The sequence below is a fragment of the Malassezia restricta genome, chromosome V, assembly GCF_003290485.1.
Source record: "Malassezia restricta chromosome V, complete sequence".
NCBI lineage: Eukaryota > Fungi > Basidiomycota > Malasseziomycetes > Malasseziales > Malasseziaceae > Malassezia > Malassezia restricta.
Genome location: NC_040197.1, coordinates 143,521 through 169,510, shown reverse-complemented (window position 1 = coordinate 169,510; position 25,990 = coordinate 143,521). Strand labels below are relative to the sequence as shown.

Genomic DNA, 25,990 nt, shown 5'->3' with positions numbered 1-25,990 from the left:
CAACTTGAACTCAACCGACAAGAAAAGCGATGCCTGCTATTCTTACGGCTACATCATCTCTCTGTTATACGAAAAGAATTCGATGTGGATGTATCGAAAGTCATCCGCATTGGGCGGCTGGCCATGGTTCAGGTTTTTATGCTGCACTACTGGCGGCAGGTGTGTTCGAGCCACGCGATGCATTATGCTCGATGCAATATCACGGCTTGGAAGCCATGAAGTGCCTTATGCCACATCCTGTACTTTTTCCACCAGGTTGTGAAAAACCCATCAATGTGTAGATGCTATTCGAGACGATATGTTTGTCGCATTGAGGTCACCGGCACAATGGCTACATAAAATCTCGACATACATTGATCGGGGTATGAAACAATTCATCTGTGTCGGTCTAATTCGTGTTATCGCTCAGCAGCTTAGTCGTGAACGGACTTTGCGCGAACGCGCCCAATTCGTCATGCGTCGCCAGACATCCAGGCTCGGATAGGCCCACTTGATGAGGAGGCATCTGAATTTGAGATTTGGAGTATCGCTAATGCTAAAGGCATTGAACAACTCACGAAAACACTGCGAAAACTTTCATCCACACCATAACATATGTACTTGTAGCTTGAGGTATGCAACGCGTATGCAGCGTCGGTTGAGCCACATGTGGGGGTTCGCTCGCTTCACGGCACGTGACATTCATGACCAACGGGTGACACCAACTCATGGAGACGTGTCCCTTATCTACACGATTAACAGAGCGGTCGTTCGACAATGAGTGTACGCACGAATGCGCTGGCCGTTCTCTTACTTGTATTAACAATATACACAACAATAACGGATGCCGCGGCCCTCACGGCAAGCGTTCCTCAACGTGGCAAATCGTGTTACTTTGCGTGGGTGGATCAAAAATACGAAAAAGTCGGCTTTTACTTCGCTGTGCAGGAAGGTGGTGATTTCGACGTCGATTACACTCTTATTTCGCCGCACGATAAAATCATTTTGCACGGTGAAAAGTCATCTCAGGAAGACTTTGTGTTTACAGCGAATGAAGCGGGTGAATACAGTTTCTGCTTTGAGAACCGAGTCAGCACGCATGAGGAGAAGCTCGTTGACTTTGATATCACGGTAGAATCAGAGCCACGTCTTGAACTACCATTGGCAAAGGCCGCACTTCTGCGTGACCAATCATCGCCTGTTGAAGAGTCCATGTCAAAAATCGATTCCGATCTCACGTCCATCGAGCGGACGCTTCGTTATTTCCGTCTTCGTGATAATCAGGGATATGTGCTTGTGGATCATACTCAGCACCGGATCACGCGCTACTCTATTTTTCAGGCTCTTATCATTTTGGGCGTGTCTGTGGGTCAAGTGTACATGGTCAAGTACTTCTTTGATAGAGGATCTTCCGCTTCGCGTTTCCGCGTATAACCCCCGTTATTCATTATGTAGCATAGTGCCCATAAACTTCTCTGTTCTGCGCCATCCTACCCCTCGTCATGCTCAAGTCCGTAGAACATGTGTTTGGTGACGCTTAGTCAGCATTTTCTCCTTGGCTTCTGGTTCCACCGTCACTTTTGAGTATTCGGCACAACATACCATGACAGCAGAAGTCACACTGTCAAAGCAGGAGCGCTACGCTCTAATCACACGTGGGATTGAAGAGATAATTGGAGGTGAATCTATTCAACAGGTTCTGGACGCGAATGAACGCCCCCTCCGCTGTTACTGGGGTACCGCCCCCACTGGCCGCCCCCATGTTGGCTACTTGGTTCCTCTCACCAAGCTTGCTGACTTTCTGCGTGCAGGTGTCCAGGTCAAAGTGCTTTTTGCTGATATTCATGCATTCCTTGATAACATGAAGGCGCCTATTGAGCTGGTAAAGCATCGCGCCCATTATTATCAGCAGATCCTTACATGTGTCATGAAGTCGATTGGCGTACCTACGGAACGTCTTACCTTTGTAATGGGCTCCTCTTACCAACTTACTGAAAAGTACAATTTTGACGTGTATCGTCTAGCCGCCATGGTAACAGAGCACGATGCCAAAAAGGCCGGTGCCGAGGTTGTGAAGCAGGTGGCTAGTCCGCTCCTCAGTGGTCTGCTTTATCCTGGTCTACAGGCTCTGGACGAGCAGTATCTTGATGTCGACTTTCAGTTTGGCGGTCTTGATCAGCGTAAGATTTTTATGTTTGCTGAGCAGTACTTACCAAAACTCGGCTACCAGAAGCGCGCACACATTATGAATGGCATGGTGCCAGGCATGAACGGCTCAAAAATGTCTTCATCTGATACAGACTCCAAGATTGACTTCCTCGACTCACCAAGTGAGGTGTCGAAGAAAATTAAGGCTGCTTATTGCATGGAAGGTGAAGTGGAAGAAAATGGCGTCTTGGCTTTTGTTGGTGCTGTGTTGATGCCAATTGCTCGTGTTCGTGCTGAAATGATGGACAAGCATACCCGATTGGAAGGCCAATCCCGCTCATTTATTCCTGATGAGGCTCCTGAGGGCACTCTTTTTAGCATTATGCGTCCGGAGAAGTTTGGAGGTCCTCTTCACTATGTCTCGTACGATGATCTTGTGAGGGACTTTAAGGAAAAGAAGCTTCATCCTGCTGACTTGAAGCCGGCGGTCGCAACCGCTTTGAATACTTTGCTTGAACCCGTACAGAAGCTCTACGAGACGGAAGAATTTAAGAAGATCAAAGCGCTCGCATACCCCGACGAGGAACCAAAGGCCAAAAAGGTCAAAGCCAAGAAGCGTACGTGCTCGGAACTACTAACGACCAGTCAACCCTATGATTGCGCCATACTTCACAAAGGAAGAGGGTGGTTTGGCTGAATCGCCTGAAGAGGCGGCCGCCAATGCCAAAGCTGCCGGTTTTGAATACAAGCAGCGCAAGGGAAAGAAAGGAAATGCTCAAAAGCAGGATGATTCTGCTCAAGCTGAAGCAGATGCCCCCACGGAAGCACTGCAGAACCTGTCCGTTCATCCATAGGCGCACGTAGGCCTCGACTCTCGTGTAAATCACGTGCATTGAAACGCCATGGAGGTCGTGTGCGTTGAGGGCGGCCGTGCGCCGGGCTGCGTGGCTTGTCCTTTTGCCAATATGGGATATTCTGAAGGTACGTCGTACGTATACCTGATGGCAAGAAACTGCTAGCTTCCGTTTTCATCAGTATGTATTTGAATGCAAAACTTATATAAAGCACGATGATTCGTGTTAAAGACCCCAAGGTTTCCCTGGACTTTTACGAGAATGTCCTCGGCATGGAGCTGATTGATAAAATGGAAGGCTCCGACTTTACACTGTATTTCCTTGCTTATCAGCATCAGAAGAACGAGCCTCTCGGAAAGCGCGAAGCTGTTCTCGAGCTTACACACAATCATGGCACTGAGAATGACCCCAACTTGTCTTACCACAACGGTAACTCTGAGCCTCGTGGCTTTGGTCACCTTGCTATTTCTGTGGACAATATTGAGGCAGCATGCGAGCGTTTCGAAAGGCTCGGTGTCAAGTGGCAAAAGCGTTTGACAGGTACGTTTTCGAATGTTTTTTGACCTTCAGATGGCAGGATGAAGACAATTGGTACGTTGTTACAATGTTGTGCTAATCAAATCAAGCTTTCATTCTTGATCCAGGTATGTGACAACCTCGGCTGACAAACAAGACAACTACTGGATTGAAGTTGTGCCAAGCACGCTTTCATTCTCCAAGTAAACCATTGCTTAGCTCCCACATAGTCTACAAATTTTTATTCTGCACATCAATGTCAAGTACAAAAATATTGGGCATAAAATTCTCTAATTTCCCTCGAAAAATACAATATCAACTCCCCGATGACTTTCGTAACAGGCGAATAAAAACGTTATGCGTCAATAGAAATACACAGAATTTACAATGGCTCGGCATTGGCCATAGCAATCGCTGCATTGTTATTTGTCACGGATGAAAGGAAAGCCGCAGCTGTGAGGTTTGGGTTGGTGTTCCCGTTAGGACCCTTGTTGCAATTTGCTCCTTGCTGGCTTAATAAAGCCTGGGCAGCAGCAGCAGCCTGGACAATCTGCTCACGAGATAGCGTGTCTGTCGACACAGGAGGGCGACCACTCACACTATCTGCCTTGGCACTTGCTCCACCTCCGTTTGCATGAAGAAGCTGGAGACCCAGCAGACCGTGTGAGCCCGAATGCAAATAATGATAACGAAGTCCATTAAGGTTCTTGTAACGCTTGTCACAGTTGCCAACCTGACAAACGTACATCTTATCCGGTTGGGCATTGTTTAAGTTCTTAGCTGGTGAAACGGATACAGGTTCTTGCTTGTTAGGGGCGGTCGGAGACCCCAATGGAGTTCCATAATTTAAAGAGGAAAACAAGCCTTGAGCTGGCGTCGAAATACCAGTCATTATGACGTCACTTTGAGGCGAATCTGGCTTGAATTCAGATTTCGCCGTCGCGTCGCCTGATCCCAACACGGGTCCAGGCGTCCCGATACTTGTGTCATTCGAAGAAGCAGACGCGGATGTGACTCCAGCACCAAGTACATTAGGAGTTGAAGGTTTCTGAGCCGTCGAGCCTTGCGTCGACGACGCTGTCGTGACCGTATTTGGCGAAGAAGTAGCATTGCCGGAGTTCACATTGCGCAGATTTTGATTACAGTGTCCATGCAACCTGTGATATTTTAGCCCATTCATTTGCTTATAAGCTTTATCACATCCCGGGGCAGGGCATTTGTATGGGCGATGTTCAGAGGTACTGTTGTCTGCCGCAGAGGTAGACGAACCAGAGAAATTGGCAGTTGTAGGCGTAGAAGGCGTACTTGGAGTAGTAATTGGTCCAAAGCGCTCGCGTTTCACTGGACGTTGCAGCGATGCGACATTCGCTGATGGGAAGAACAGATTCGGCGGTGCACAAGACGGAAGCTGGTCATCGGCAGCATTACCGCGAATATTGAGGTTAGAGAATATAGTAGGTTGCGTTGTCGAGCCTAAAAATGCTTCATTTTCAGAATCGATCGATGGTGTACCCGCCCGAGAAGTACCTGGGCTCGAGAAGGGCGACGAATAAGTACCTGACATGCTGAGCGGGTGACGGCCTCCGTTTTCGAGTAGTGCACGGAACAAGGGATTCGAGGAAGAGCCACCAGCCTGCTGTCCATGCGTGCGCTTCTTTCCACGACCCGATGGAGAGCACATAACAGCAGTGTCAAAGGCGCTCGGGTACTCTAAGTTTTCGTTCGTGGTAGATACCATGGGCGTGTTATTGATAGTTGAAGAAATCAGTGGGCGTGATCGGGCTGATGGCATTTCTTCGTCCACAGAACTGTTGCTCATTCCAACATCGGTAGTCGCAGCTAAAGGTGCGGCTGCTGTTGGGTGTTGCGATGAAGCTGACGCCTCGGTCGTCATGCTTGCATCATCCATGTCTTCATCAGTCACCATACTTTCAGTGTCATCATCCTCAAATCGCACATGACACTCTTCATAATGCTGTAGAAGATCATGCAAATCATCCAACTCTTTGCCGCAGCAAGTAAAGTTTCGGCAAAAAGTTGACTCTAGCCGTACAGACGATGGTCCTGCCACAGTGGCGTCGGAGTCTGTAGAGGAGGAGAAGCGCCCAATCGAATATTCAAGCAAGTCAGCAACATCTTTACCGAAGGACACAGCCATAGCTTCCCTGAAACTGGCGCTTCCACTCAGACCCGCACTGAGCCCCAAGTAGCTACCAGAGGTGTTAGTCCTGGCCATCGGTGTACCGTCATGCATGGCATTGCTGTTCGTTGTTTCACCAGACCTGATTATAGGAATAGGTCCCTGTGTTGCGCTTGTCATGGCTCACAGTATACCTCTGGAGTCACCCAATGGGTAGAAGTGGCAATGTCTCGGTATTGGAGACGTGGAGATCCCGAGGATGATGGATTGCCGAGACTCGATGCGCTAGGGTGGGAGCTTTGCCACCCAATTTCGGTGCTCTCGCTTGCATCGTACATATTCATTGGTTTATCTGGGCTCTCTAAGCGCCACAAGTACTCGTAATCGATCGGCCGAGCAGGGGGCAGGGCCAATCGAATATATATACGAGATCTCCATTTTCAGAATACGCGCGAATAGGACCAAACCTCCCTTCTTACAGTGGAGGGTGTGGATACCCTACATTGATTGGTTGTGTTTCAACTCTGCACGAAGCCTGCCGGTATCGCGTCGCTTTTCGGAGCCAAGCAGTGAGGGCCGCGAAGGAGGGCCAATGTGATGGGCGACGATACGATCGCACCAGCAGCGTGTTGGGAAAAGGTTTTATGGAAGAAGCAAGCCTACGAAGATAACTATGTTGATGCTTCGTTTCTGAGTCAGCTACGAACGAATGCTACGGCATCATTTCCCACCTGGGAGTTTATCATGTTGTCTTCTCTCAGTATCGGGCAGAAGTTATCCATTGTCCTTCTTTTTGTTGCGATATTTGCTCATCTGTATATGGGGCTGTTACATTCATCTGCTTTAATCTGGCTCAGCACGCTAACCACATTTATACTGGCTTGTATGGGAAGTTGCGTGCCGAAGGAAAGCGAGCTTGTCAACGAGGGCAAGTCCATCGCGCATACCATTTCAAGCATCGTTGTCCTAATATTTGCATTACAGGCCCTGTCTCCTGTCGTGCGCACTTTTAGTGAGACTACAACGGATGGGAGTGTGTGGGCATGCGCCGCCATTCTCTTTGGCGGTCACTTGGCCTTCGCGGACTACTCCATGTTGCAGGATCCAAGGTCACGCCTCAGATCCACCATAAGTTTAAATATGGCCATGTGTGCCAGCGTTGTTCTTTCCAGTCGACTTACGATGGATGCGGACGTGTACGCACTGCTGCTTGTTGCCTTACAATTGTTTGCCATATACCCTCTGCTCCGAGATCGCGTTTACACGTATTATGGCAATGTGACGACGCGTGATCAGCGGCAAATTCCGCGCATGGTGGTACCTATAACGTCTCTCTTTGTGTGTGCCAGCATGTATGCCATGTGGCGCGTAAGCCCTGTTGTGGCAGTGTTCCTCGAACCATGTGCCCTTTTTTTCGTGTGCCTACTATGCCCTCTGTGGATGCGGCGAGCACAGAGATGGAAGACCGAAATGCGTGGTCCTTGGGATGAGGCTGTGTTAGTGCCGCCTCCCTTGCAGCGCGTTGACAGCGCGTGTGGAGTCCGTCTTGGCTGACTGGGGTGATCAATTCTAATCTAGTGTTTTGTCAATAGGGAAATCAACGTATCATAGGGCCCCATTCCCTAGTGTGACACGAGGGGCCGTTTCACGCCATTTTCGCCTCGTGACAAGATCACGCCTTCGCGCCGTATTCTTCTCATGCGAAAAGGCAGTCTAGCTCCTGACGCTTCGTACGAGTCGAAGTCGCAAAAGAGCTTTTGTGTGGATCATGCATCTATGTCATCTGACCATGGCCTTGATGACGACAAATGGCTGCGTTTATCTTTTCCGTTTCCCCTTCCCCACGTCCAGAGGAAGCGTGAGCAAGACCTTGACTTGCATGGTCAGCGAGATTCCGTGCCGGGACGTCGTACGATGCGCATGATTCACTTTCCATTGACCCTTCCGACCACCGACTTTCCGAATCAAGGTCAAGGTCAGCTGTCAGAGTTCTTTGTCCAGCGCCCGATATGGGCGATGGAACCTTGCCGAACATTGTATTGTGCTGCATTTGCCACATACATGCTATGCTTGTATGTTCCCTATAAGGCTGTCATAAATATTCCGCCATGCAATCGTCCACGCAGGTCGTGGACGTGGAAAAAAGCTATGCTTGTCTCCCTCATCCGACGATGCACGGTGTTCATTTGTAAAACCCATATCCTACTCACTGGACAGCCCAGCGAGAAGCCGCCGAAGTGTACAAAAAGTCTCTATGTCCATATCGATCCTCAAACCGTTCTTTCAGGAAGTGAGAGTGAAAAGCCGGGTGACATCCGTGGGGAACTGGCACGGGCCATGAAGCTGCAGCGTATTAAGCCTGTCTGTATCTCAGGCTTTTTTGTTGCGGCTCCCGATGAGCCTATCCCTGCTAGTGATAGGGCCATGCCTGATGAGCGAATCATCGTGCATTTGCATGGTGGTGCGTATTGGATGGGCACCGCCAACGAGAAGAGTCCCAGTGCTGCCTTCTGTCGTGATCTTCTTCGGCGTCTTGAGGGCGAAAAGGGTATGCCACAGCGCGCCTTTTTGGTGGAGTACCGTCTAGCTCGGCATGGCGACTACGAGCACGGTAGCTACCCTGCTGCGCTCCTGGATGCCTTTGTGGCGTACTTATACCTGATTCGCACATGCGGCTTCCGTCCTGAGAATATCATTTTGTCCGGTGACAGTTCTGGCGGCAACCTGGCCCTTGCTTTGTGTCGATATCTCCGGGACGAAGGTGTGGAGAATGTGCCGGGGTCCTTGCTGCTCTTGTCGCCATGGTGTGACGTCTCGCGCTCGCACAGTGGTCCGTTACCCGCGCCCAATCCGTTTTCTACGACTGTGCTCAACAATCAGAGTGATGTGATTACTGCCTCCCTATTGTACCGCAACTCGGCGGTGTGTCCCCTGCTGGGCCGTTTACCGGCGAGTGAGACGTACAAGAACCCGTATATTTCGCCCGTGTCGCTGCAGCTCGATGCCCAATCGGGTGTCTATCCACCGCACTGGGGCTTTTGTGGCTTCCCTCGGCACGTGTTTATTAACACGGGTCGTGCTGAGCTGAATTCTGAGCAGCATGTCACGTTGGCGCATCGCATGGCGGAGGGCACTGTGTCGGGTGTGCCGCAGTACTCGGGTGACTGTGACTATTCGGAAGACCGAGCGCATAACATGTCGTGGCGCGACCAATTTCCGCGCACGAAAGGATGGGTATCGAGGCACGACTCTCATGTCCAGCGCCACGCGTGTGACCAGCGACCGCTAGAGAATCGCCGCGTTGTGCTGGACGAGGCGATCGATGGCGTGCACATTTACCCCTTCTTTTTGTGGTTTGAGCCGGAGCGGAGTGATACGCTGGATCGCATTGCGGCCTGGATTCGTGCGCTATGAGTTTGTATAGATGCCGTGGCCTGGTTGGTTCCATAAGCGACGACGAAGGTAGAACAATTGGTAGGCACGCGCTTCGAGGACCTGGTGGGTTGACACGCGCGTCACTTTGTCGTCGTCGTAGCGGTACCACAAGCCGCGCCATTTGGAGTAGTTGGTATAGTGACCTGACGTGAGTGTGCCTTCGTGCACGACGACGGTGAACAGGTCGTAGGCGTACGCGTACGGATCGAGTGATTCGTCTCCGTGGGCGGTGTGTGCGCAGCACTCGTGTACATCCAGCACGAAGGGGAACTGGACGCGGGTATCGACTTTGGTCGCACTGAGGCCGTGTTCGTAGCGCTTGAGCTGGATGCAAAGGACGGGTGGCAGCTGGAACAGGCGCAGCTGCTTGGTGGCTCTTGCGCTCTTTTGGCAGTGGCTGCATCGGTACGAGGCCTCGGGCAGTTGTTCTGGGGCGCAGTACCGCAGCAGACTTGCATGGAGTGTCTGTGCCGGGGCCTCGATGCTTTGTTTCTGTTTCTTGGGGTCGTGGCGCTTTTTTTTCGACTCGTCCGTGTCTCCGGGAGCGTGTACCTGCAAGCTGACGTCCAGGAACGGCTCGTGGGTGTGGGTGGAGAGCTGGCACGATTGACACGTTACGCTGCTTTGCAGGATCCCGCAGAAGGTGCGGTGAATGACGCAGGGGCACATGGCGACGTGATCCACGGCAGGCTTGGGCACGGGTGTGTGGTCGTCGGCGTGCTCGCTGAGCAGCTCGAGATGGCGGTCGTCCGTCCATGGGCAGGGGGGCAGCTTGGTGCGTTCGAGGGCGTGGGCCGTCAGGGCGTTGTGGATGCCGTTGAGAGCGCTGATGAACATTTCGTGAGCGTCGTGCTGCCCTGCCTGGGATAGTTCGGCGGACGACACGTCCATCCAAATGGCGAAGAGGAAGGACGTGGGTCCGTACGGGCCCTGCGTGTCGGACGCGCCGAAGAACTCTTTGTACAGCTTGTCCATCTCGCAGGCCAGGCAGTCGCGGCCGAGCGAGCAGAGCGCTGCGTTGTGCCTGTCGCTCAGGAAGTAGTTGCGGAGGAGGGGGTTGTGCAGGAAGGCCTGCAAGATCACGTTGAGGAAGCAGGTGGCGCCCATGTTGCGCAGGCCGCGGGGCATGCGGCACACGCATGGGAGGGACTCGCTGTGGGGCGTGCGGGCGTCGTTCATGCCGAGCTGGTCGAGTGCGTGTTCCTTGATGCTGGGCACGCGTGAGCGGCGTGTCTCGCACTGCCAGACGTACTCGAAGCGTGGGTCGTACACGACGTCGTCGCACGCCGAGCAAAACAGGGTGCCGTGCACGATGTCGCAGGCGTAGGGATGGGCTTCTTCCGCGAGGTGCAGTCCGATGTGCGACGATCCTTCTTCGGTGCCGTCCGCGGCGGCCTGAGCCGCTCCGCGCGTCACGGGCAGCGAGGCATCGCGCACCGGATCACGGAACAGGCACGCTGCGTGCGCACACGAGAGGCACAGGAAGGGGCGCCGCAAATCGATGCCGCAGGCGGCGCACGTCGGGTAGGCGAGCTGGGTCAGCTGTGGCGCACACGTACCTTGCACCGCTTGGCGCGGCGCGTCGGCGCATCGTCCGAGCCGTCTTGGGGCTTGATGTGCCCGTCCAGCAGCTTTTGGCCGTATCGCAGGCCGGCGACGTACCGCTCGAGCCACAGCGTGAGCTGCGCGTGCGTCTCGCTCTGCAGGTGCTCGCACCCGGCCTGCTTTTCACCACGCGCCGCCACATGCGTTGGGAGTCGCACGCGTGTCATGGCCGGCAGCCAAGGTCCGCTGCTACAGGTGGAGGCTACGAAGGGCGGCCGCGGCCCACGGCCGGGTGGCGGGCACCTGATCGAGGCGCAGCAGGGCGAACAGGCGGCGGATGTGGGGTGGCGGCGCGCCGGCGTCGGAGAGGAGGAGTGTGCACCGCAGGGCCGTGCTGTGCAGATCGCGATCGGGGTGTGTGCGCAGCCATGACGCGAGGGGGGCGAGCACGGCGAGGCAGGGGCGGAGATCGCGGCACGTGGTATCTTGCAGGGCGGCGTACTCGGCGAGCACGGCGAGGAGGGCGAGCGCGGGGCGCGCACATGCGTCTGTCCAGGGCGCGGTGCGCACGAGGTGCGTCGCGGGCAGCAGCACGGCGGGGACGAGGGCGCCGTCGAGCTGGTGATCGAGGCGCTCGAGGCGCGCGAGCGTCGCGTGGGGCGGCAGGGACGGGGGCGCACACAGCGTCCACAGCCACGTGTACCAAAAGACGGCGCGCTCGGACGTGGGGCGCTCGCTCGCGATGCGCAGCGTGATCCAGCCGAGCAGGCCGCGGCGCGTGATGAGGTCCTGCGCGACATGGGGTATCGCGGCGGCGGCGAGCATCACGTCTTCGAGCTGCTGAGCGAAGCGGTGGTCCGGCGCGGCGGCGGACGAGAGCATCGTGCCGTACATGCTGAGCACGAGGTCCCATACGTGCCGCCGCTTGAACATGGACCATTCCGTGCGGGCGCGCTGCAAGCCGCGCGGGTGCGGCGTGTCGGCGACGCTGGCGTGCGCCTGCCAGGCGTCGTGCAGGAAGCGCAGGATCCATGCGCGCTGTGCGGCCCACGAGTCGTGCGTGGAGTGCAGCGATCGGTACAGCATCGGCACATCGAGCACGTCGAGGCGCGGCCGCTGCAGGAGGTAGCGGCACACGTCGGGGAAGGCGCTGGCGTGCGGCGTCGCCACGAGGCGCAGGGCGTGGGCGGCGAGCATGGTCGTCATGGACGGCAGCCACGGCACCTCGTCGTACGTGCCGGCGACGGACGTGGGCGGCGGGGGCGGCAGGGCGTCGCGGACGCGCTCGAGGACGAGCAGCACGAGCTCCTTTTCACGGAACGCCGTCGGCTGCAGCGACGCGTGCACTTGGCCGAGCACGCGCATCGCGTGCAGACGCAGGGCGGCGCGGTGCGTCGAGAGGCACGTCACGACGCGGCCCATGGCGCCCGTGCGCAGGATCGCGAGCCATTCGAGGCCGGTCAGGTAGGCGTCGTGCGTCTCGCGCTCGAGGATCGCGCCGCCGACGAGGTTGAGCACGAGCCACGGGTCGTACGACGCCGTCGGCAGCAGCGACAGGAGCGCCGTGAGGCACGATGCCAGCGGCAGCGACGTCGGCACGGTCTGCTTGTCGGCGGACCACGCCGCGGCCCACGCGCCGTCTCGCGTGCCGCGCTCCAGGACGGCCCACAGCGCCGCATCGCAGGCATCGGTCGTGCCGCGGTACAGGTACACGAGGCGCGCGAGCGTCGTGGGCGTCGCGAGCGAGTCGCGCTGCACGAGACGCACGAGCAGCGCGACGCACGGCCGTCGGAACGCGGGCGTGTGCGTCGCCGCATACACCACGTCGGTCTGCGCGACGAGCGCGTGCAGCAGGCGCTCAGCGACGCTGTCACGCAGCGTGCACGCGCGCGCGACGGCGAGCGCGAGGCGTATCGCGTCTGTGTCGGTAGCGCGGTGGTGCACGATCGCCTCCAGCATCGGCTCCGCGAGCGACGTCGGCACGCGGCGCACGATGCGCCGCAGCGCGCGCGTCCATGCGACGGTCCGAGGCGCGTCGTGCGCATCCTCGGCCATGCGGCGCGTCAGGAAGCGCAGGCCCACGTCGACGAGCGCCGCGTGCAGTCTGTCGCTGCCGCACGTGTGCACGAGCCATGCGACATGCGGCGCACAAAACGTCGTGAGCGAGGCGCCTCGCAGCGCCGCGTCCAGCGCCGCGTCCCACGACGCCGCGTCCAGCGCGTACGCCGCCGCGACCGTCGCACACGCCAGCGGATCGTGCAGGCACGCAGGCACGAGCGACGCGACAGGCGGCGACGCACACGCATGCGGCCCTTCGAGCGCCGCGAGCGTCGTGTACGGTCCCCACGGCCGCGGCGGCGGCGCGCTCGCCGCCGCATACATCGCCCGAGCCGCCGTCGTGTCGCGCAGGACGGGCAGCGCGCGCGGCACGTACGTCCTCGCGTGCGCAAGCGCCGCGAGCGAGCCATGCGTCGGGGGCGTAAACGGATCGAGGCCCGGCGGGAGCGTCGCGTCCAGCACGGCGTCGAGCACGTCGCAGGCGGCGTCCGAGGCACGCTGCATGAGCGACGCCATGTGCGTGTGCAGCAGGCGCAGCGCCTCGGTGCCAGTGTGCGGGACGAGCTGCGCGAGAGCCTGCAGCTGCGCCTCACTCGCCTCGGCGGGCGATGGCCACGCACGCAGCAGGGTCACGAGATGCGCCTCGGACGCGTACGGCGCGAGTCGCGCGAGCGTCGCGAGCCACGGCGCCGGCGCTCTCGCGGCGCGCTCGACGACGACATCGACGACGCGGCGCAAGAGACGCGCGCTCGGCATCGTGCACAGGAACGCGACGAGGCGGACGAGGTACGTCGCGTCCTCCGCCTCCAGCCACGCGCGCGTCGTCGCATGCTCCCACACGCGCGCCTGGAGCGACGGCGCGAGCGCATGGCGCGCCGCCCACCGATCCAGCGCATCCCACGTGCACGACACGAGGTCAGGCGCGTGCGCGGGATGCACGCGCTCAAGCCACACTTGGAGCATGAGCGGCGCATCGTATGCGCTCAGCGTGTCGGCCACACGAGCGTACGTCGCGGGCCGGCTCTGCAGGACGGGATGCGGCACCGCGCGCGTAGGCACCACACACGCCGCGTCCATCCACGCGGCGATCGGGTCGCCGATGCGATGCGCGAGTGTGCGCAGCGGACGCGCCGCACAGCCGTGGCGCAGCAGCTCGACACACAGCCGCGCCATGTACGCGACGATGCGCTGCGCCTGCGCGTCGGTCCACAAGCGCTTCGCGAGGCGGATCTCAGCCTGCTCCCACACGACCGCGAGGAGCGGGCTCATCGCCGCATGCTCGCCGACCAGCTCGCGTATGCGCTCGGCGTAGCGGTACGGCGTGCGCACACACCGCACGAGGCAGTCGTCCCAGAACGCCAGCACGTCCGCGTCGTCGTCGAGCGGCACGAGCCACGCATCCAGCTCAGTGGGATCGTGCGTCAGCACCGCCGTGCGCCCGAGCCAGTGCCGCAGCAGCGCCGCACACTGCGCACGCAGCGCCGGCGCCGCTCGCGTGTACGCCACGAGGACAAAGTGCGCGTACGAGCGCCGCGCATGCGCAGGCCACGGCGTCGGCACTTTGCTCAGCATGTCGACGGACGCCGACATGAGCATGCGCAGGACGTGCATCTGCGACACGCGCTCCCAATGCAGTCCCGTCGGCGGCGGATCCAAGAACGCTCGCGTCAGCAGGGAGCCCGCATCCCAGTGCGTGTCGAACGCCGTGCCGGGCAGCGCCTCCATGTACAGCGCCAGCACACGCAGCGCCGCCTCGCGCTGCATCGCACAGGCCTTGTGCATGAGCGGCGCAACCAGCTCGATCGCGGGAAGACGCGTGCGCCACGCAAGCTCCAGCGACGCCACGCACCGCGTCCACGGCCCATCGGGCCCTTCCTCGGCCGCTTGCGCGGCCTGCGACGCCGCGCGACGGAACGCACACATGCGCTCGAGCATGCAGGCACACACCGTGCACGCCACATACTGCAGCAGCGCGTGGCTCGGCGCGAGTGCCTTGGCAACGGCGCGGCACACCGGCTCCGGCGCCGTGTGCGCGAGAATCGTAGCGCGCGGCGGAGGCAGCGCGCCGAGCGCCGGCACAGGCAGCTGCAGCACACGTCCGACGTACGCCCAGTGCACGTAGCACGCCGTCTGATCCGCACGCACGTCGATCACCGCGCGCGCCAACACAGGGCCCACGAGCTCCGGACACGCCTCGCAGATACGCAGCGCCAGCTCCTGCTGCCGCAAATCATTCGTCACATCCAGCTTGCGCACCAAATGCAGGAGCATCTTGTTGTGTAGGGTATCGCTGTCCTGCCCATCGCGGCCGTACCATCCACGGTCCGCATAGCACATGCCGAAGCCGGGATGCGTCGCCGTGCTCAGCAGAAAGTGGTGCACGACGTCCGCGACGCTCGTGCTCCCAGCCTCCTCACGCTCGCGCGCGTACAGCCCCAACAGCAGCGGGCACACATCGCCCAGAAACTTGGCCTTGACACTCCGCGCCAGCTGCTCGTCCTTGCACACCTCCTCGTGCACGACCAGGAGCACGAAGCGCACAACGTCGGGCGGATCACTCGTGATACCACGACATAGCGCTTGCCACGCATCGGTCCCGATATCCAGCACGACCATCTTGAGGGCGGTCGAATACGTCTGCGTGAGCATAGCCAGCAGAAACGCCAGGTACTGCGTGCGCACGTCCATGTCGCGCATACTCACCGCTTGCGCGCCCGCTCGCCGTCGCATCGACGCCATGCGCGCATGCGCTTCGCTCGTCCAATGGAAGCGCTCCCACACCATCTGCGCATACTTGCCACGCGCATACATGGCCATCGCCGTGCACAGCCGCAGCGCCAGTAGCAGCCGGATCATGTCGGCACTCGCCTTATCACGCTTCGTCGGCTGCGATGCACGCGACACACTTTCCTGGATATGCGCCATCCACGGCGAAGCAGGGTCCAGCAGCGTCGTAAGGAGCGCATCGCCATGCACATGATTCGGCTGATGGCACGAGAGCAGATGCAGGATCTGCGCCAGCACCTGAAACACCAAAATACGCAGCGGGTGCACATCGCGCTTCTCTGCGAGCGTCCACGCATCGAGCACTCGGGGTATCGCCCCCTCCGTACAGAGCGCCACCGTCCATCGCAGTCGCTCGTCCGACGCACGAATCATAATCGCATCGCCATAGTCACCGAGCTCAGATGGATGCAGTCGAGTCCATGCTCGCACTTCGCCCAGCGCACGGGCTACAACGTCCGCACTCGGACTCGCTAGCTGCTCACACAGCTCGCTGGCCGACGGGCGCGTCATGCCCAGACGTTGGCCGTGCGATCGAAGCCTGGGCAGGGCTGCCCCCTTTTTTTTGGACGGCTGACAAAACACAGGCCACGCGTCCCTCCCACGCCGCTCTCCCATCGACGCCGATGACATCACGACCCGACCGGCACACGCAGCGCTACGATCGGCAGCTGCGCCTGTGGAACAAGTCGGGTCAATCATCACTGGAGGCCGCGCATGTGCTCGTAGTGGGCGCTTCGTCCCTCTCTTCTCACATTCTCAAGAACCTCGTGCTGCCCGGCCTGGGGTCCTTTACCGTGTGCGACGATGCACGCGTCTCACCGGACGACGTGGCATCCAACTTTTTTCTCGAGACAGACAGCGTAGGTGCCTCGTATGCGGACGAGCTCGTGCGGCTCGTGCGCGAGCTGAACCCGGCCACATCTGCTCATGCCTGCACCAAGGCCCCCGCTTGGCTCCTAGAGCACGAACCAGCGTTTTTCACTCAATTCTCCCTGATCATCTGTGTAAGGCAGACTCGCCTCCTCGCAGAGACACTCGCAGACATCTCGTGGCACCACACACCACCTATTCCCGTCGTGTGTGTCCGCAACTCCGGCTTTCAAGGCTGCGTGGGCGTATCGGTCGGGGAACTGGGCATCATGGAAACCCATCCTGACTCTCTCGTCGATCTGCGCCTGACGCGGCCGTTTCCCGAGCTGACCGCCTATGCACGCCAATTTGCCTTGGACACGTCAGACTCGCTCGCCCTCAGTCACACGCCCTACGTCGTGCTCATCCTACGCGCCCTCGACGCTTGGGCATCGAGGCACCAGGGGGCCCTGCCCACATCCGCCGAGCGACGCGAATTCATCGACACAATGGCGTCGCAGCGCGCCAAGTACGGCGACGCAGAGAACTTGGACGAGGCATTGGCCGCCCTCGCACCGCACGTATGGCGCCCCCTGCAATGTCCCGCTGTGCCCGCCCATGTGACGGCCCTCTTTGACGACGCACAGTGCCGACACAGCACCCACGGATTCTGGCTGCTGGTCGCCGCATTGCACGCCTTTGTGCAGCAGTGCGGCACGTTGCCACTGACGGGCGCTGTACCCGATATGAAGGCCATGTCGTTGGAATACGCCGCTCTCCAACGCATATATGTGGACCAAGCTCGGCGCGATTTGGACATGTTTCAGCACATCTTGGATGACGTCGTCACGAAGGCTGGCACATCGCGCGAAGCCGCTGGCTTGGAGGATGACACGGTACGCACGTTTGTCAAGCACGCTGCGTTTCTCCAGCTGGTCCGCGGCCGCCGTCTGCGACTCCAACGGACCGAGCCCAATATCGGTGCGCTTGCCACAGCGCTGGCTGATCCCGTGAATCCTGTGACAGCACAGTATCACTTGGCCTTTGTCGCATCCGACACGTTTTATGAACACACGCATCGGTACCCAGGACAGAGGCATGACTGGCAAGCCGACGTCGACCCCCTTCTCTCTCATGCCCAAACCTACTGCGCAAGGATTGGCCTGGACCTGTCCGACAGCGATCGAGTGCGCTTGCAACACGCGTGCTATGAGTTGACTCGCGGAGCTCACTCCGATACACCTTCCACTGCCGCGTACTTGGGCGGCGTGGCGGCCCAAGAAGTCATCAAAATCCTCACAGTGCAATATATTCCCCTGGACAATACTTGTGTATATGATGGTATCGTGCAAGCTGTATCTAGTTTTCGTCTGTAATCTATCATGGGTGGTCTTCATCACTTTGCACATGCACATAGACATGCCCCACTATGCCGAGAGCATCGGCTCGTAGCTTTTGCGTCTGCCTAGACAGACGGGTATCGTACAAAACACGATCACATACGTCACGAATGATACTCTCAATCTCCAGCTTCGCACTTTTGAACAATGCATGTAGCCCCTTTTCTGCCGCCTGGTCCTCCAACTGCTTCTTGCGCTCCTCGGTGATACCCTCCTCCTCCGCCTTCGCCAGCTCATCAAACACACTCTTCAAGTCCAGCGCTGCACGGAACGTCGAAACCGTTTCACGCACCGTGTGAAACGAGCTCGATGCGGCATGGAAGAATCCACCCAGGCTACCCAACATGCCATTGGAAGCCGCGTAATGCCGCGATTTGGCACCATAAATAAAGCCCACGGCATGTAGCAACTCCACGCCAAAACTGCACGGTCAGTGAGAGATACGCACTTTTCCTTCTTCAGCTCCTCTGCCTCTAACAATGTGATACGTTGGAACCCTTCACGCACCTCTTCGACGAGGGCCGGATCGTCGGCTGTTTTGACACTTTCCACGTACACACTGAGTTTGTGTGCCAGCTTGTCAGCCAGCATTGAGACGCGCTTCTCACGCTGTGCCTCTTTCTCCTTTTCTTGCTTTTCTTCTTCGGCCTTCTTCGCCTCAGCTTGCTCCGGCGTCAAATGTTTGTCACCTTTCGTTGGTGCCTCCTGTCCCTCAGCGCCGGCAGAGAGCTCGTCCGAGTCCTTTTGTAGAGCTTCTTTCAGGTCACGACCAATACTAATATTCCCAATAATATCGTAGAATCTCTCGCCTCCAAACAGTCCACCAAACACTTCTTCAGGGTCGACGACGCCATCTGGATCGATAAGACCAGGTGTGGATGGACCGAACTCGTTGTATTTATGGCGGAGGTCGCGATCAGAGAGCACATGGTACGCGGCACCCAGCGTCTTGAACTTTTCCTCTCCCTCCGGATCGTTGGGATTTTTGTCGGGGTGCAGCTTGATGGCCATTTTCCTGTAAGCTTTCTTGATATCTACGTCCGTTGCCGTAGCGGGGACACCCAGCACATCGTAATACGTCATATCAAGTGGGTTTTCGTCAGTACCAATACGTCTCCTTATTTTTTGGGGGCCTCTCTCCCTATGCTGCAGCTGAGCACGAATTTCTCGCAGAGTTTTTGACGATGCAGGCGGGTCAAAATTCCGGTGACACGCTGCACATGTGACGGAAAATGTGGTGACATGGGCAGGCAGCGTGCTCACTGATTCCTTCGTTGGAGCCAGATACTCTATGGATACACGGCAGTCCACATACGGACACGAAACCGTGACATATGGCTCCTTTTTCCGGGACGGAAGGACAAGCTTGGCCGTGTCGCTCGACATCGTCCCAAGGAACCCAAACCTTGTCGGATGCTCGGCGTGGAGGCTGGATGCATACTTCCCCACATGGAGCAAGGTGCCGCGCCCCTCCTGACGCCTGCCCCTGGATTACCATCAGCCTGAATTCTGTGCCATGAACAGCTTGTTGGACGTGTTTCAAGGGAACATTGTATGTCTTAGAGTTCTGTAACACGAACAGGATTTCCAGGGACAAGCTCTCGCGGAGTATCTGCTTCATCGGGTCATGATTGTGTCAGCGGTACGAGGACACCTTTTCAAGGATGGCTAACGTACGAATCAGGTCGTTGCATTTATTACAGGATATATCCGTCAAGATCTGTCTCTCTGCTACCAGATTGTTGGAGCCGGTCTGCTGGTTTGCGTGCTTGTACGTTGCTTTCTCTCACTTGATCAGCTGTGCATTCCTCCATGGCCAGCCTACAAACGCTATCATGTCAAGTGGCTCAGCCCTGGTTCAAGCAGTGGCTCTTCATGAGTGTAGCTATACATACCGTTCGTTGATAGGTCATGGCACCCTGTTCGTTCATCCCCACCCCGCACTGGTTGTTAGCGGCCAATGTAAGGTACATATTTCCACGATTTTTATCATCGCGACTCGCGCGTCATCGGCTTTCACTTCTTCCACCTTCCCATGTCGTCGCTGTTGGAAAAGACGCGCGACTTGAGCAAGCAGCTCTCCAAAGCTGCTGCCAATTCGCAGCCAGATGATATGATAATGTTGCTCAAACAGCTCAAAGAAGTGGTGGAGCCATCAGAGGAGTTGATTCGCGTACGTGTTTTTTTCTGATTCTAACAACACAGACGACCAAGATTGGTGTTACCGTGGGAAAGCTGCGCACACACTCTGACAACCGCGTGTCTGAACTTGCTAAAGATCTTGTAAAATCATGGAAAACGCAAATTGAGAAGCAGCGACGTGAAGCAACGTCGATGGACAAATCCAAGAAGGAAGCGCAACCCGCCGATACCAAACCTTCCACTACCACACCTAGCACCAAGTCAATTGATATCAACTTTGAAGTCCTGAACGATAAAGTACGCAATGCTTGTCTGAAGCTATTGTACAGCAGCCTTGAGCTACAAGAGGATGCTGAGCCCAAAACAGTATTTGCCTCTGCCATGGAAATCGAACAGGCGGTGTATGCAAAAATTGGCGGTGGCTCCATCAACAATGACTATCGTTCTAAAGTGCGGAGCCTGAGCCTTAACCTTAAAGACAAGAACAACCCTGAATTGCGCCAAAAGGTGTTGAAAGGAGAAATCCCAGCCGAGACACTCGTCGTTATGCGCTCAGAAGAGCTGGCATCCAAAGTGCTGAAGGAGCAACATGAGGCCCTTCGTCAACAGAATCTCCATAATGCGAAGGGCGCCGAAGCGCAAGAGGCCGAGACGGACGCTTTCCAGTGCGGCAAATGCAAGCAGAAGAAGACGCGCTATTATCAGATGCAGACACGCAGTGCTGATGAGCCCATGACTACCTTTGTTACTTGCGTTAACTGCAACCACAAATGGAAGTTCTCTTAACCTGTAAAAAAGTAGACCCTAAGCATGATATTTTTTTTTCGATGGAGGAAAATTTTCCCTCGCGTGTAAAAACGTAGCGCACAAGCCTCACCTTTTTCTTTCACGAATGCCGCGCGACTTTCGACCTAAGGGTCAAAGCTCGTCATCGCGGAAACGCAACGATGGCCATGAAAAGCCGAAAATGAATGTTGCGGATGATGACCCAAACGTACCAGATGATGTACTTCGCGAACAAGTGGCAGCCATGGGTGGTACCGACGAAGATCTGGACTTGATCCAGGGCAAGGCTCGGGGTCCCGCTACCAAGCTAACCGATGCAGAGCTGTCCTCTGAACTTATGGCCTTCATGGCCAAGGAGAATATGCCCACCCAGCCGAAGCCAGCCAAGGTAGCCAATGTGCCCGCCAAGCCCGAGCCTTCGAAGCGTAGCACCAAAAACAAAGAGCCACAAGAGGCCCCCAAACCACCTCGAAAGGAAAGCAAGCAACAGCATCCTACTAAACCAATGCGCCAAGAGATACCCAAGCCGTCAACTTCCAACAAGCATGTTGTGTTCGACGGCGACGATGCTACGCCCAAAGCAGCGAAGCCCGCTTCATTACGCTTGCTCATCGAGCCAGTATCTGACTGGCTGCACATCTCACGTCCCGAGATCCATGGTGGCAAGGTGCCAGCTGAGGTATCAAATGACCTTATCACGACTTTACATGACCTCGGAAAGCAGGTGATGCATTCTGAAAATGACATTTATGACCGTCTTGCCTCTGGCGAAGGCGGCCGGAACGTGATTCTTGGCTCGATGAACTTTTCTGATCTGCAGTTTGCACGCACACTTCTCATGTCAAGCAAAGCAAGCACGCTCTCTGACCGGATTTCAGCTGTCACGCTCCTTTTGCAGAGTAGTCCGGTGCATAATCTCAAGGCACTTGAGCTACTTATGAGCATGTCTGGCAAGCCCAGCCGTGAAGAGTCGAGTCGTGCTACTCGAGCGCTGGCTGACTGGTTCGCTAGTGGTGGTGGCCTGGGTACGGACAAGCTGCACTACTTCCGTGATCAGCCTGAACTTCCGCAGGCTGCGGCTGCGTACAAGAGCGGTGTGACGGACCAACTAAAGACGTGTCTCTGTCTATGGGCCTTTGAAGACTACTTGAAGCGCACATACTTTGCCTTTGTGCAGCTTCTGGAGCGCCAGACCCATGACACGCTGGTGTTCATGCGTCGCCAGGCTGTTACGCAGGTTTATGTACTACTACGAGACAAATCCGAGCAGGAACACAACCTGCTGCGTCTACTTACCAACAAACTAGGTGACCCAGATCGCAGTGTGGCATCCAAGGCGAGCACACATCTTATGGAGCTGCTTCAAGTGCACCCCGCCATGAAACCCATCGTGCTGCGAGAAGTGAGCGAAGCTGTCTTGCGGTCACAGCAGCCATCTGCGGGGCAGCATGTCAAAGGGAACCAGCACGCTACGTACTATGGTGTGCTCACTTTAAATCAGACGCTGTTTGTCGAGAGTGATGCTCCCTTGGCAAATGACATTTTCACCGTGTATTTCCAGCTGTTTGACGTGTGTTTACAGGAAGAAGAACAGCCTGATGCTGAATCAGAGCCAGCTAAAGACAAGAAGCGTTGGCGCGATAGGCACAAGGCGACACCAGCCTCGCAGAATAAGGCTGCCTCAGACGTGTACAACCGCTTGCTAGCCGGCATTTTGACAGGCATTCGTCGTGTTTTCCCTTTCACGACACTCTCGACCGACGCGCTGGACCGGCACTTGGATACGCTTTTCCGCATCACTCACACGCATTCGTTCAACATTGCCATTCAGGCACTTCAACTTATTTTTCAAGTGGCGATTGGCACCTCGTCGAATGGCGAAGCAGCTCGTGGATTCTCGCCTCATGTGGCCGACCGCTACTACCGCATTTTGTATGATTCCCTTCTCGATTCGCGACTTGCCACTACAAGCAAGCAAGCCATGTACTTGAATCTTGTATACAAGTCGATCAAGGCTGACGCGGACCCTGAGCGCGTCAAGGCCTTGGTAAAGCGACTTTGTCAGATTCTGAATGTGCAAGAGCCACCGTTTATCGTGGGCGCATTAGTCTTATTGGGTGAACTGTTGAAGGCCAAACCAGGTCTGCGTGCGATGCTCACAGAGGCCGAGGAGGAAGGCGTAGAGCACTTTGAAGATGTGGACGATGAAGCTCCATCTAAGCCTTCGCATACGCCTATCGTCTCGAGCTACGATGGGCGAAAACGTGATCCTCGGTTTGCGCATGCAGGCGACACGGCTTTGTGGGATCTCTTGACACTGAAAGACCACTACCATCCTTCGGTTCGCTTGAATGCCATGCAGCTTTTGCAAGGTGAGAAAGTGACATCTGATGCAGACCTAACTCTGAATACCTTGATGCACTTCCTCGACCGCTTTGTCTTCAAGAACCCGAAGAAGCGCTCGGGTGTCAAGGGCTCGAGTATCATGCAGCCTTCCCTGAGCGATGCTCAGGGCGATGTGCTGGTTCGACGTACAGATGCACCACTGTCCTATGTGAACACAGCCGCATTCTGGTCGCAAAAGCCTGAAAACATCCCTGCTGATCAGCAGTTTTTCCACCAGTACTTCCAGACCAAGCTGAAGCGGTCTCATGTGCCGGAGAAACCGCAAGAGCAGCCGGCTGAGGAGGAGGCCAGTGAGCCTGCCACTGATGACGAGGAGGAGGACGAAATTTGGAAGGCAATGAAATCGTCCATGCCATCGCATGAAGAGGGTGACGATGTGGATCAGGATGACGAAGAGGACGACGACGAGTTGCTGGCTCAGCTCAAGGCCGATGCTGAATTGGATGGCAGTGAGCCAGACGAGGTCGACGACGACGGTCGCGAATCTGCGTCAGTTTCCGACGATGAAGACGATAACGAGGACGACGGCATGTTTCTGGAGGACGAGGAAGATTTGGTTCCCTTTACGAACTTTGAGGACGAAGAGGAGGATGCGCCCGCTGCTGGTACGAAGCGTTCCGCGGATGAGGCAGACGATGACGCGACTCGCAGCTCTCGGAGCAAGCGTCGTGCGATGCCTGCCTTTGCGAGTGCGGAGGACTATGCTCACATGCTGGACTCGGATGACGAGGGCAATTAAATAGCCGCCGCTTTATAAACATTTTTTCTCATCGATAGCCAACTCGTGCCGCATTTTCCCCGACTGTCATGTCACACACACGCGCATCGCGGCTGATTGCAGAGGGCGATGTGGTGATTGTGTTTGTGGTACGTTGCGCTCGCTCACCTTAGTCGCGCGACCGTACGCCTACTGTCCTCGTCGTACAGCGTGGTGAACAATTGATCAATATGTTTGGCGTATTTCCCCATGATGACATGATTGGACGCGCGTATGGCAGCAAGGTACGTGGCCTTTGCTCACCGGCAGATGCACTCGAATAACAAGAAGGGCTTTATTTATTTGCTGCGTCCCTCGCCGGAGCTCTGGACGATTTCACTGCCGCACCGAACGCAAATCCTGTACGCGCCAGACATGTCTTTTATCACGATGAAGCTGGGCTTGTCGCCCGGTGCCTGTGTCTTTGAGGCAGGAACGGGCAGTGGCAGCTTTACGCACTTTCTCGCGCGCACTGTCGCGCGCGGACCGTCTCCTGATTATGAGCGTGGACAGGTAGCCGAGGTATGGCGCGGCGAAGGCTTGGCTCGCACGCCCGGTGCATCAGACGTGCAGGCATCCGAGTACGGTGGACGTGTATATTCGTTTGAGTTTCATGCCGAGCGCGTGGACAAAGCTCGTAAGGAGTTTGCTGCGCATGGCCTGGATTCGATTGTCGTGCTGGATCACCGCAACGTGTGCAAGGATGGATTTGGCATCACGAACAGGGCGGATGCTGTGTTTCTCGACTTACCTGCACCATGGGAAGCTGTGCCGTTTGCCAAAGAGGTGCTGCGCCAAGATATTTCCACTCGTATCTGCTGCTTCTCGCCCTGCATTGAGCAGGTGCTGCGTACGGTAACGTCGCTGTCGGAGCATGGATTTACCGATGTCACCATGTATGAGAGTCTGGTTCGGACGCATGAGTCGCTCACGAATGTGGCGCCCCTTGACTCAATCTCGCAGGTTGTTGAGCGGATCCGGCAGTCGGAGGCCAAGCGCGAGAGCCGGCGCCAGATGCAAATTGCCCACTCGCGTGCGGATCGCGAGCGCCGTCTGGCTGAGCAGCAAGGCATGCAGACGTCGGAGCCGCATGCGCAGGCGCCGTGTAGTGACGGATCCTTGAAGCGAAAAGCTGACGCTACAGAAGAGCCAGCAGAAGCAGCGCCTGGCACGCTCGCTGAGAACGAGCAGGACACCGCTGCCGAGATGCTGTACAGCGCTGGATTCCGGCAGAAAGTCGAGCGCCGTCCGATGACGCTGGCAAATGTATATTCGCGACCGTATGCCCAAATGCGGGGCCACACGAGCTACTTGACATTTGCTACGCTCTTACCGCGGTCTACGTAGCATTATACCCGCTCAAGTCACCGAGAAACTCCTGCTGCAGGGTGGGTATGCTTTTCTGCGTGCCGAAAAAGCCCATGCACACGACAAAGTGCTCCGCACTACTGGCGCGACTGCTGGGTGGCTTGGCGAGTTCCACGTATCGAAAGAGCCGACGCAGCTGGGCCAGGAGCATGTCCGTTGATGGCGTGTGTGGCTCGGCGAACACCTTGGCAACAAACGTGCCATCCTTGCGGAGCAGGCGGACGACCATCGACACAGCCGACGCCATGAGCTGTGCATGCAGAAACTCGTCCACCAGCTGCAGGCCTGTGACGTCGGGTGCGCCGTCGCACACGATGAGGTCGGCAGGTTGGGTATAGGCAGTGCTTTGTGCTCGCTGGAACGCCTGCTGCACGGCGACGCACGTCTCTTCTGTGGTGATATCGCCCACCACCTGCGTGACGCCCTCCAGGGGGGCCATCGACTGCAGGTCCACGGCGACGATGCAGGCCCCGCTGCTTTTGAGCTGTCGGCTGAGCACTTGACTCCATGAGCCCGGCGCAGCACACAGATCTATCACATAGCCTGGTGGATGAGCATCACGAGCCAGCGCCGCGTACACACTCCGACCTAGCTTCTCGCCCAGCTCTGCACATAAGCGCGAGGCCGCGTCGGAGGGCAAAGGCGCACCGCGCTCCTGGTTCACGATACGCGCACCCAACGAGTGGCCAGGCCGACCAAACAGCGCATACTGCTCATCCAAATGCAGCAGCTTGAACGCTGAGCGTGCACGATACCCCTCCTGCTTGCCCTGCCGATAAAAGTGGTCACGCTGATCTTTTGTCGACTTGCCCATGAAGGA

The 25,990-nt window shown here is 57.1% G+C and overlaps 16 protein-coding genes across 16 annotated transcripts; 10 read left to right on the top strand and 6 right to left on the bottom strand.

Annotated features, from left to right (window-relative positions):
• Window positions 1–756: 756 nt before the first annotated feature.
• MRET_2935 (endosomal cargo receptor (Erp3)) lies at window positions 757–1,413 on the top strand (the record flags this gene model as incomplete). The annotated part of the gene is made up of 1 exon (XM_027629562.1): window positions 757–1,413. One exon carries the CDS (start codon window positions 757–759, stop codon window positions 1,411–1,413), a length of 657 nt encoding a protein of 218 aa, XP_027485647.1.
• Window positions 1,414–1,582: 169 nt separating this feature from the next.
• MRET_2934 (tyrosyl-tRNA synthetase) lies at window positions 1,583–2,981 on the top strand (the record flags this gene model as incomplete). The annotated part of the gene is made up of 2 exons (XM_027629561.1): window positions 1,583–2,744; window positions 2,773–2,981. The coding sequence occupies 2 exons, from the start codon at window positions 1,583–1,585 to the stop codon at window positions 2,979–2,981; spliced, it is 1,371 nt and encodes a 456-aa protein (XP_027485648.1).
• A 111-nt stretch (window positions 2,982–3,092) lies between these two features.
• Window positions 3,093–3,704, top strand: MRET_2933 (monomeric glyoxalase I; the record flags this gene model as incomplete). Its single annotated transcript, XM_027629560.1, has 6 exons — window positions 3,093–3,108; window positions 3,137–3,161; window positions 3,193–3,521; window positions 3,552–3,572; window positions 3,608–3,625; window positions 3,655–3,704. The coding sequence occupies 6 exons, from the start codon at window positions 3,093–3,095 to the stop codon at window positions 3,702–3,704; spliced, it is 459 nt and encodes a 152-aa protein (XP_027485471.1).
• Window positions 3,705–3,879: 175 nt separating this feature from the next.
• MRET_2932 (zinc finger protein, C2H2 type) lies at window positions 3,880–5,817 on the bottom strand (the record flags this gene model as incomplete). Its single annotated transcript, XM_027629559.1, has 1 exon — window positions 3,880–5,817. One exon carries the CDS (start codon window positions 5,815–5,817, stop codon window positions 3,880–3,882), a length of 1,938 nt encoding a protein of 645 aa, XP_027485472.1.
• Window positions 5,818–6,234: 417 nt separating this feature from the next.
• MRET_2931 (phosphatidylinositol glycan, class C) lies at window positions 6,235–7,191 on the top strand (the record flags this gene model as incomplete). Its single annotated transcript, XM_027629558.1, has 1 exon — window positions 6,235–7,191. The coding sequence occupies one exon, from the start codon at window positions 6,235–6,237 to the stop codon at window positions 7,189–7,191; it is 957 nt and encodes a 318-aa protein (XP_027485474.1).
• A 144-nt stretch (window positions 7,192–7,335) lies between these two features.
• On the top strand, window positions 7,336–9,051 carry MRET_2930 (protein of unknown function (DUF2424); the record flags this gene model as incomplete). Its single annotated transcript, XM_027629557.1, has 1 exon — window positions 7,336–9,051. One exon carries the CDS (start codon window positions 7,336–7,338, stop codon window positions 9,049–9,051), a length of 1,716 nt encoding a protein of 571 aa, XP_027485476.1.
• MRET_2929 (ubiquitin carboxyl-terminal hydrolase 22/27/51) lies at window positions 9,046–10,251 on the bottom strand (the record flags this gene model as incomplete). Its single annotated transcript, XM_027629556.1, has 1 exon — window positions 9,046–10,251. The coding sequence occupies one exon, from the start codon at window positions 10,249–10,251 to the stop codon at window positions 9,046–9,048; it is 1,206 nt and encodes a 401-aa protein (XP_027485417.1).
• Window positions 10,252–10,484: 233 nt separating this feature from the next.
• Window positions 10,485–10,819, bottom strand: MRET_2928 (uncharacterized protein; the record flags this gene model as incomplete). Its single annotated transcript, XM_027629555.1, has 2 exons — window positions 10,485–10,605; window positions 10,632–10,819. The coding sequence occupies 2 exons, from the start codon at window positions 10,817–10,819 to the stop codon at window positions 10,485–10,487; spliced, it is 309 nt and encodes a 102-aa protein (XP_027485358.1).
• Window positions 10,820–10,866: 47 nt separating this feature from the next.
• Window positions 10,867–15,972, bottom strand: MRET_2927 (nucleolar pre-ribosomal-associated protein 1; the record flags this gene model as incomplete). The annotated part of the gene is made up of 1 exon (XM_027629554.1): window positions 10,867–15,972. The coding sequence occupies one exon, from the start codon at window positions 15,970–15,972 to the stop codon at window positions 10,867–10,869; it is 5,106 nt and encodes a 1,701-aa protein (XP_027485297.1).
• Window positions 15,973–16,085: 113 nt separating this feature from the next.
• MRET_2926 (amyloid beta precursor protein binding protein 1) lies at window positions 16,086–17,687 on the top strand (the record flags this gene model as incomplete). Its single annotated transcript, XM_027629553.1, has 1 exon — window positions 16,086–17,687. The coding sequence occupies one exon, from the start codon at window positions 16,086–16,088 to the stop codon at window positions 17,685–17,687; it is 1,602 nt and encodes a 533-aa protein (XP_027485470.1).
• Window positions 17,688–17,691: 4 nt separating this feature from the next.
• On the bottom strand, window positions 17,692–19,097 carry MRET_2925 (DnaJ domain protein; the record flags this gene model as incomplete). The annotated part of the gene is made up of 2 exons (XM_027629552.1): window positions 17,692–18,133; window positions 18,160–19,097. 2 exons carry the CDS (start codon window positions 19,095–19,097, stop codon window positions 17,692–17,694), a joined length of 1,380 nt encoding a protein of 459 aa, XP_027485419.1.
• A 130-nt stretch (window positions 19,098–19,227) lies between these two features.
• On the top strand, window positions 19,228–19,590 carry MRET_2924 (signal peptidase complex subunit 1; the record flags this gene model as incomplete). The annotated part of the gene is made up of 4 exons (XM_027629551.1): window positions 19,228–19,263; window positions 19,294–19,353; window positions 19,396–19,482; window positions 19,510–19,590. The coding sequence occupies 4 exons, from the start codon at window positions 19,228–19,230 to the stop codon at window positions 19,588–19,590; spliced, it is 264 nt and encodes an 87-aa protein (XP_027485391.1).
• Window positions 19,591–19,746: 156 nt separating this feature from the next.
• Window positions 19,747–20,639, top strand: MRET_2923 (transcription elongation factor S-II; the record flags this gene model as incomplete). Its single annotated transcript, XM_027629550.1, has 2 exons — window positions 19,747–19,884; window positions 19,917–20,639. 2 exons carry the CDS (start codon window positions 19,747–19,749, stop codon window positions 20,637–20,639), a joined length of 861 nt encoding a protein of 286 aa, XP_027485437.1.
• Window positions 20,640–20,745: 106 nt separating this feature from the next.
• MRET_2922 (ribosome biogenesis protein MAK21) lies at window positions 20,746–23,784 on the top strand (the record flags this gene model as incomplete). The annotated part of the gene is made up of 1 exon (XM_027629549.1): window positions 20,746–23,784. One exon carries the CDS (start codon window positions 20,746–20,748, stop codon window positions 23,782–23,784), a length of 3,039 nt encoding a protein of 1,012 aa, XP_027485431.1.
• Window positions 23,785–23,852: 68 nt separating this feature from the next.
• MRET_2921 (tRNA (adenine57-N1/adenine58-N1)-methyltransferase catalytic subunit) lies at window positions 23,853–25,149 on the top strand (the record flags this gene model as incomplete). Its single annotated transcript, XM_027629548.1, has 3 exons — window positions 23,853–23,912; window positions 23,937–24,047; window positions 24,073–25,149. The coding sequence occupies 3 exons, from the start codon at window positions 23,853–23,855 to the stop codon at window positions 25,147–25,149; spliced, it is 1,248 nt and encodes a 415-aa protein (XP_027485426.1).
• Window positions 25,142–25,984, bottom strand: MRET_2920 (tRNA (cytidine32/guanosine34-2'-O)-methyltransferase; the record flags this gene model as incomplete). Its single annotated transcript, XM_027629547.1, has 1 exon — window positions 25,142–25,984. One exon carries the CDS (start codon window positions 25,982–25,984, stop codon window positions 25,142–25,144), a length of 843 nt encoding a protein of 280 aa, XP_027485422.1.
• Between the last annotated feature and the right edge of the window lie 6 nt (window positions 25,985–25,990).